This window comes from Alligator sinensis, unplaced genomic scaffold (genome assembly GCF_000455745.1).
Source record: "Alligator sinensis unplaced genomic scaffold, ASM45574v1 scaffold388_1, whole genome shotgun sequence".
In the NCBI taxonomy this organism is placed as follows: domain Eukaryota; kingdom Metazoa; phylum Chordata; order Crocodylia; family Alligatoridae; genus Alligator; species Alligator sinensis.
In genome coordinates this window covers 1118392-1126463 of record NW_005842394.1, presented here as the reverse complement: position 1 = coordinate 1126463, position 8072 = coordinate 1118392, and the positions used below count along the sequence as shown (strand labels likewise).

The 8072-nt window shown below is 45.3% G+C and overlaps 1 protein-coding gene across 1 annotated transcript in view; it reads left to right on the top strand.

Annotated features, from left to right (window-relative positions):
* Positions 1-2300: 2300 nt before the first annotated feature.
* SLC25A25 (solute carrier family 25 member 25) overlaps positions 2301-8072 on the top strand; it is a 19138-nt gene continuing 13366 nt past the window's right edge. Inside the window, exon 1 of the mRNA XM_025211225.1 lies at positions 2301-3005. Coding sequence (XP_025067010.1) covers positions 2781-3005 — 225 coding nt within the window. The 5' untranslated portion in view covers positions 2301-2780. The remainder of the gene's footprint in view (positions 3006-8072) is intronic.

Below are 8072 nucleotides of genomic sequence, written 5' to 3'. Positions count from 1 at the left end.
AAATATATATATATATATATATATATATAATCTTAACAGTAGGTTAGTTCAACAGAGAAGGTATGGAAGTGTATTTCAGCTGCCTGAACAGGCAGGGAGAACAGATGGTAATTAGAAGTCCACTGGGGACAGGTCAGGTATTGTTGCACCTGTGTGCATGCTGCCTTTGCAGCTTCACTCTCAGGCTTAGTGAATGGAAGACTGGATGGCAAGAAATCTAGTTTAGACAACCAGGTTTGTTCACAAAAAACTAAGTTGCTGCTTTAGCTGAGTGAGGATGGAAACACTTGAATCTAAGGGATTTAAAATGGGAACAGTTTGGGGTTGTTTTTTTTTTCCAGCTTATGTTTATAGTCATTGTGCTTATTGCCCTGGCAAAATTCTTCAGACTAGTGGCAAGGCATTACAAAGACGCTCCCTGTTTCCTCCCCTCCTCCCTCCCCACACACTTTTTTTTTTTTTTAAACCAGAAGCTGGGTGTCTAAGTAGACTTTTTAAAGCAGAATTCTCTTGTGCACTCTTAACTGGTAGGAGGGGGTTTTCCTGCGTTTTTGTACTTGATATTACTTCTTTATGTTTTAAGTTCTCTTTTTGGGGACTCCTAGTGTAGCAGCAGTAAAATACTCACTTGGGAAGGGGGTGTAATATTGAAGCATAAGATCAGCATTCTGTAGCTTGAAACTCAGTAGACACATTGGCAATGTGAAGCCTTAATAGATTTTTTTTTCTTCTTCTTTTTGGAGAAGACTGACCCCAGGCAACCTTGTCTCACTCTGTGCATGATGCTTTAAGATTTGAAATATTGCTTAAGGGTTCATTGACTTGCTAATGTTAGTAAGTCCATTGAGGTGTAGTGTTTCACACGCAACTCAAAAGCTTGCTTGCAAAATGAGTTGCTACTTAAAGCTTATAATTACTCTGGCACCTCTTGTTGCTATTTTCACTGGTAACATCTGCAGAATTGTATAATTTCCTGTAACCCTTTTGTTCCAGTAGTCATAATGGGCTAAAAACCTAAAAATAGATCACCCTTACTGAGAAGTCAACTCCATACAGTATTTAACTTTTCCTCCTTCCTGTGCCTGTGGTTTCTGTGCATAAGGAGGGAGAAGAAAGCTTCTAATTTTATTCTTCCCTGTTTTCCAGCATCACTTTGCTGATATCCATGACCATGTCCATGGATTCCTGCTTGTCTTATATTTTGCTTAGTTAAAAAATTTCTCTATTACAAAATGTCCAGAATCAAAGTAATAATATTTTGCTTGATAGAGACTGCTGCTGCACTTGTTATAGTAAGAGCTCTAAAGCATCGCACAAGAGGGCTACATTACTGCTTTGCTGGGATCCAGAGAGCAGCATTTAATATCCATAAAATGGAAAACTGTAACAAGTTATCTAGCGTGGTCAGGCCAGTTAAGCCAAGTGCTATATGGCATGCTGGGACCTGTAGTTGGTGGATCTCATTTACACATTTACTATAGAAGTACAAAGTATGAGCATCTGGAGAAGTCAAAGCATTTTTACAAAGATGGGTGTTGTCCTTGTTTTATATTGGGAAACTGTGAGGCACAAGGTAGTCTGGTTTCTTGTCTAGGGCTATGTCTAGAGATAGTTGCAGTTCTGGACAGAAATCGGGAGTCCTTGCTTTCTGTCTTCTGTTGTGTCCCCTAGACTGCATCCTGTCGGGTAGGAGCATGCAGAGGCTTCAGAGAACCGTGCCTGGATCTGACTAGTAGGATGTAGTTTATTTAGAGTATATTAGATTCCTTATAGAGGAGTAGTTATGAAAGCTGTCAAACATGCTGCGTTATTATGGCGTTAACTGCCAAATAGCACCAGTGAAATGCAAAACAAAACTGCTAGCATAGTGGCTATCTATAATAGACTCAAGGGAAGGGCACACAACTAGAGGTCGGCTTAGTTATGGGTGAGGGCAGCGGGCTGTTAGCGAATGAGACACCATCTGCTCTCCAACAAAGAGACTGCACCGTAGCTGAGTTTGATCAGTGCAGTGTGTGATTATTTGGGGCTTTTATATTATAAAGAAGCTGTGTCAGGGTGCAGTTTGGAAGCTCGGAGAGAACACTTCTTGTACGAGGTGTTTCATCACTAGTACCTGCCTAAGGGAGCCTCAGACTTTCATCCTAGCGGTTGCAGTTAGTGCTTCTCTGCAGGACCGCCTGGCTGCATGTAAGAAATCAGCCGGTTGCACACTGTCCTGATTGGGCGAAGATTGCTGGTTTGAATAATGAACATGTTAGTGTCGGGAGAGGTGATTGGCTGGGCACTGCTGCAGTGAGAGTGCAGGCTGGATGCTCAGGCTTTCTGCTTGTTTGATGTGCTGTTAGATGAGCCAGGGAGAGCAGATTAATTGGTAGCTCTGTGCTGCTTCCCAGAGTGAATGGGTCTGTTTTAGCTTTCCTGTTAAGTTCAGCATCTGGGCTTTTCTTTACAAGCTTCCTCTTCAGCTCAGCATCGTTTCCTCCATGATAGAGATCCTGTGCTTTCTATCCTGTGCCACAAGATCTCTGATGCTTTTGTACAATGAACTGCTTGTCAGGCCAGGCACGACTGCAGTAGCAGCAATTTCAAAAGGCAGGAAGTGGCTGTAGGAGTAGCCTGTTAAAAATCTGAGCCATTGGAGTTACTGGGTTGAACCTCTTTCTGGCTGCTGTGCAGATTCCCATTTTGGGGTGCTTGGTAGTACAGTCACATCTTTGGCAGCTGGCAGCCACTGATTGTGCAGGATTTCCCTGCCTGGGACTCTCACTCAAGCAGTGATGCTGCAGATCCTCTGGCACTTTCTGTCTAGCCTTTTTCTCAGGGCTACGTGCCAAGGTCCTACAGAAGGAAAAGAGGATAAGGCCAAAGAGATGCCCCCAGTTCCAGACCCAGGGGACAAAGGCCCAAAGCTATTGGGGAAGTCACAGGACAGAGGAACTGATTCTGCTGAAAGGAGACCAACTATCTTGCTGGTGGTTGGACCCGCAGAGCATTTTCCACAGGTAATGGGATTTTGAGGGCCTTGCCGAGGGTTGGCTTGGTTTGGGAAGCTCAGTAGTCTGCCTACCTGAACAAAGGGAGGTGGGGAGGGGATGTGCAAGGGGAGGTAGAATGAGAGCTGCCAGGAAGGAAGAAAGGGATCCTGGGTGTGGGCTCTCTAGATGTGTGGTTGTGCAGAGGGGGGCTGGGGAGGACTTTGTAGGAGAGGTGTTCTCCTGTCGCTTTCCCCCAAAATGTTGTAAAAGGTGACTTCACTAAGGATGCTGCTGCTTTGAGGGCAAGGTGGGATACTGGGGACTCCAGAGTCCCTTGGCAACTGGAAGGGGAGGTCTAGTCTGAGAAGACAAGGAGCGGTAATATCAGCTACTAGAGTTGCATGTGCCTTTGTGATGGTGACTAGTTAATGGGGTACATGGGGTATCTTGGATATTGTGAAGATACTTTTGTAACATGGATATGAGGAATGAGTGCTCCGTAAATACAAGATAATTCTGCTTTTTGAATGGGCTAGATGTTGACAGTGTTACCTGAATGCTGCAAAGAACTCAAGTCTGCTAGAAGCCGGAGAGATTTGCCTCTGGGAAGTCAGTAGTTTTCCAGAGAGAATAGAGAAAAGATACTGAAATGAGAATGGAGATAGAAACTTCTTGTGCTGGTGGTTAGGGAGGAGGCGGGGAGGGATGGTGGGCAGGTCTAATAGCTGGAGATCAAGCCATGAGCCTTTTGTCTGGGGCGGACAGACAAAAGCTGTGTAACCGGCTGCTTGGGGTGCCGCAGCCTGGGGTAGTGTTACAGTAACAGCTGGGTACAATCTCAGTTCTCTTAATTCTATTAACATTTTAAAGAGGGGCAGAGAAACTCCATGTTGTGGAAGTCAGTGTGGGGAAGAGAAGGAATGAGCCATAAGGCTGCAGTTTCTGTTTGTTGTAAATGGAGCGATCTGGAGAGTGGGGAGAGGGAGTTTGGCTGGTACCACCTCCCCAAGTTTATGGGGGCAAGAGAAAGGAAGTATGTTGGGAGAGTTGACTGGGCTCCAGGGGGAGTAGTGATATCTGACCCTCAAGCTGCCTAACCTGGTTCCCTGCAAGGTATAAAGGCTGTAAGCTGCTTTATCAGACAGCTCTAGTCTGCTCGTCCCATGTGGTGCATGCAAATTAAAATCCTTGCGGCTTCTGGCTTTGGATGGAAATAAGCAAGGTGATATAAGAGGATGTTATATTCCCTGTCGGAGTCTTAAGAGCATGGCAGGGACTCTGCTTCTGTGATGGGTTCTCCATGCCCTTTATGACGAGAGCCGTATATGCCCACTGAGAGCGGAAGAGGGGTTGAGTATGGAAATGACGGTGAAGAGAAGCTTAAAGAGGAGGTGAAGGAAGTAATGAGAGGAGCCTGGGATTAAAGATCTCAAGTATAACTTCTTGGAGGAGGAGGGGGACAACCACTGAGGAAAAATCAGTCTGTTCTCCAGCCGGGTGTCATTCCTAGTGTGGGGATGAAGCTGATATCTGTCCTATTCCTTTCCTGTATGATATCCATAACACAGAGTCCGTTCCCTGCATAGGACGCTAAAATCGGTTAGTGGAGAAGGAATTGACTACACCTCAAAATCTGCAGGAGCAAGGGGTAGTGAAGGAGTCCAGCACAGCATCCAGGTGGGAATTCTAATTTTCCTCTGCTGTCATAGAGGGGATCACTGTTGTCAGTTTTCAGAGTATGGGAGAAGAGGGGCGTGTTGTTCCTGCTTCTGTTGCTGAATGGCTATGACCTTGGGTGAGTCTCAACTCCTCCAACTACAGTACTCAATTGCTATACATATGTGAAGATTAACAGCTATGACCCAATTGCTGTGATGGCTTCAGTTGTCCAGACAAATCTGATGAATCGGGTTCCAGAGCTGAGACTCTACAGACCTCACCTTGCAGTTGGCCTGGCTTTGCTTATGTGTTGGGTTGGCTTACAACTGCACATGTGAAAAAATCTCAGTGCACATGTGATGTGCTGGCATGCTTATCATGTGTGCACAGAAAATATCTGATAGTGACGCCACTGCCAGGACGTGTCATTCTGATCTGTGTGTGTTGTCAGTGGGAGAGGTCAGCTTTCCTGGCACTACCTTCAGGTGAGATGTTGCTGTTCTTCTGGAGTGGCCCTTTCCCCATTTCCATGACTAGCAACTGTGCTTTGGGTCAGCTCGGTTTGTTGCTAACAAATGATTAACTCTATCTCCTGCTTTGGATCTCTGTTCACCCTCCATTCATCACCTGTTAGGATTGTACAATCAGTTATAAGCCAGCTTCCAGAAACAAAAAAATTAACACACATGAATAGGCAATGCCTTACTCTGAGCCCATAGTAGTTCTCAGATTCCTCCATGCACAAGTAATAGCCCACCAAGTGGTTTCCATCACAGTGAACTAGTATGTTAGTTTTCCAGCTGGTCACGGTTTCCCAGGCCATCACTTTTTTTCAAAGCCTGTAACAAACTAGATGCAAATCTGTACAACTACCTTGTGAACTGCTTCATTTTCTTGGGTGGATGTGGTTTTGCTGCAACTTCAACCATGATCTGATGAAGGGATGGTGGTAAAACTGGAGAGGAAGCAGATGCTCAGGAAACTAGAACCAAAGAGACCTGGAAGGATTAAGGTTAAAGCAGCCATGAGGAGGAGGTTTACTCCTTGATGCAAAGTCTTCACCAAGAGAAAGGGGGGAAAAAATGAAACCATAACATGGATGGCATTAAAGCAGGTGCATTCATTTTAGCTTAGGATACCCTGAAGAGGGAGAGGCTTTGAGAACTGCTGGGATAAGACATTTTTGCAATTGGCAGAGATGGGTCTTGTGGTCTTGGGTTGGTCTACCAAAAACGGTCCTTGTAGGCAGGCTGTGCACAGCAGTAGCTAACTTGCATATGGCCAGGTGGTGCAGCCAAGAACAGAACAAATTCTTGCCGTGCTCAAGGTACCTGCTGCATTTTTTTGAATGCCCTTAGGAGTAAACTTGTAGTTTTCTTGGTAGAAGTTGCAGGAAGTTTATCAAAAGAGAGGAATGTAACTATGAATCTGTCCGCTGACTCTTAGGAAGAGTAACTGGGGGGATTAGTAACGAAAGGTCACAGGAATGGGTAACTGTCAGGGTCCAGGTTCTACCTGGCATTTGACAGGCAAGCAGCAGGAGACTCTGACGGTGAGGTTGGCATCTGGTGCAGCTTTTCACTTCTAGGGCCCTCTGCATTTGGGTGTCTCATCTCATCTGTATGACTGTGCAACTTGGCCTTGCACACTGCAGGAGGATGCAGACTGGGGCAGGCAGTCATGCTGCAGCTTCAAAAAGCCCGTTGTTATAATTGCGTGAAGTGTGTAGAAATCGGTTGTTTCCCAAGTAATTCAGGTCTCGGATGCTGTAGAGAGCAATTTGCTTACTTATGCCAAGATTTCAAAGGTCCCTTGAAACGAAATCCTGACACTTGATGTCTGCATGCTTATCTCTAATAGCATGTGCAACTGTGGAAGTCAGCTGTGCTCTGGCTGCTTTTCTTAGCTCGTTGCCGTGCAGCTAATACCCTCTTCAAAAATGTCTTTCGTGTCTTTTCTTCTGTGACGTAGGGGCGTGGGGCTTTCTTTCCAGAAATGCTCAGTATTCCCATTGTCTCAAGGTGCCGTGCGTAGGTGGAGTTCACGAGAAAAAATCTGCATCCTGCTGTCATAGCAACTGTGCTGTCAGGCAGTTATAGCAAAAAATGGCGTCTGGGAACCTGTGGAAGTTGGGATGGGGGAGGCTGTCATGGACGGGGTAGTGGGGTACGTCTTGAGTCGCGTCTGCTCCTACACCTGCTGGGGGAAAACCACTTTTCCCACCACTTGTTTTAGTTGGTCTGTAAGAGAGATTTGCCTTCAGTTTATGCAGAATGTTTTCCAACATTGGTTTTAGTGAGGCTTGGTCTCGTGGGGAAGGTGGGGTACACTGTTGGCTTGGAAGTAGCCCAAGCTGCTGCAGCTGATCTCTAAGAGGATCAGGATTCAATGAGAGTATCCTGTTCTTTATTGAGATGGACGTCAGAGAGGAGAAGGTTAAGACCAGTTAGGTAACAGTGAAATAAAGGGGCACAATGGGTGAGATGGCAGAGACAGCGGTTAGGAAAGCAGTAGTGTAGCCACGTACTTGGAACTGGAGATGGAGAGGGGACCAAGTTTTGCTTAATGGAATGTGACTTGCTTTTGTAAAATCCTAAAATTAAAGCCTCAGATTAAATATTGCAGTGTGCGCAACTCAACTACTGTTCCATGATCAGCTTGTAACAACACTTCAGAATTTTACCCCAAAGAACCGCAATAATCTGGAATAATTTTAAGACCTCTTGTATTCCTGAATGGTAGAAAATAATTCATTTACTGACCCATGTTAAATTGTTGCTGGCTAAGCAAACCTTGTGCCAGAATGGATAGAGCAAAACAATTCAGAAAATGTTGCTTGGTCCCCAGTGGCGATGTAAAATATCTATTGAGGTGGTTTAAACCAGCTTAGCAAAGAGTCTTCCACTGCACGCAAAATAGTAGTGCTTTGGGAAGCTGGAAGTGAATGATTCATGTATCCGTTTCACTTGATAGCCTTTCTGTGGCCTATCTTGGGAACAGAGACCAGTGATCCCCTTGGGACTTTAACTTCCAATTTAAATTCCACACTGATAATCTGGAGGATAGTGTGAAGCAGTAACAGATCTGGTATGCACTACTACTTTTCTCTTTGTATTTCAGTACCAGACAGCAGGGGTGTGTGACATGGGCCCTATTCGTTTCGGATTTGGGTTTGGCCCAAATTGGGGACAGTGATTCGATTAGTTGATTTGGATCACTGTCCCCGATTAGATTTGGCCAAGTCTGAAGATTTGATGCTGATTCAGAGAATCAGCGATTTGGACATAGACACAGCTTTAAATGTTTTTTCTACATACCTCGAGGTACCAGGTGTGGCTTGTGAATGCTGCTATGCTGGGGTGGATTCATAGATTCACAGATGTTAGGGTCGGAAGGGACCTCAATAGATCATCGAGTCCGACCCCCTGCATAGGC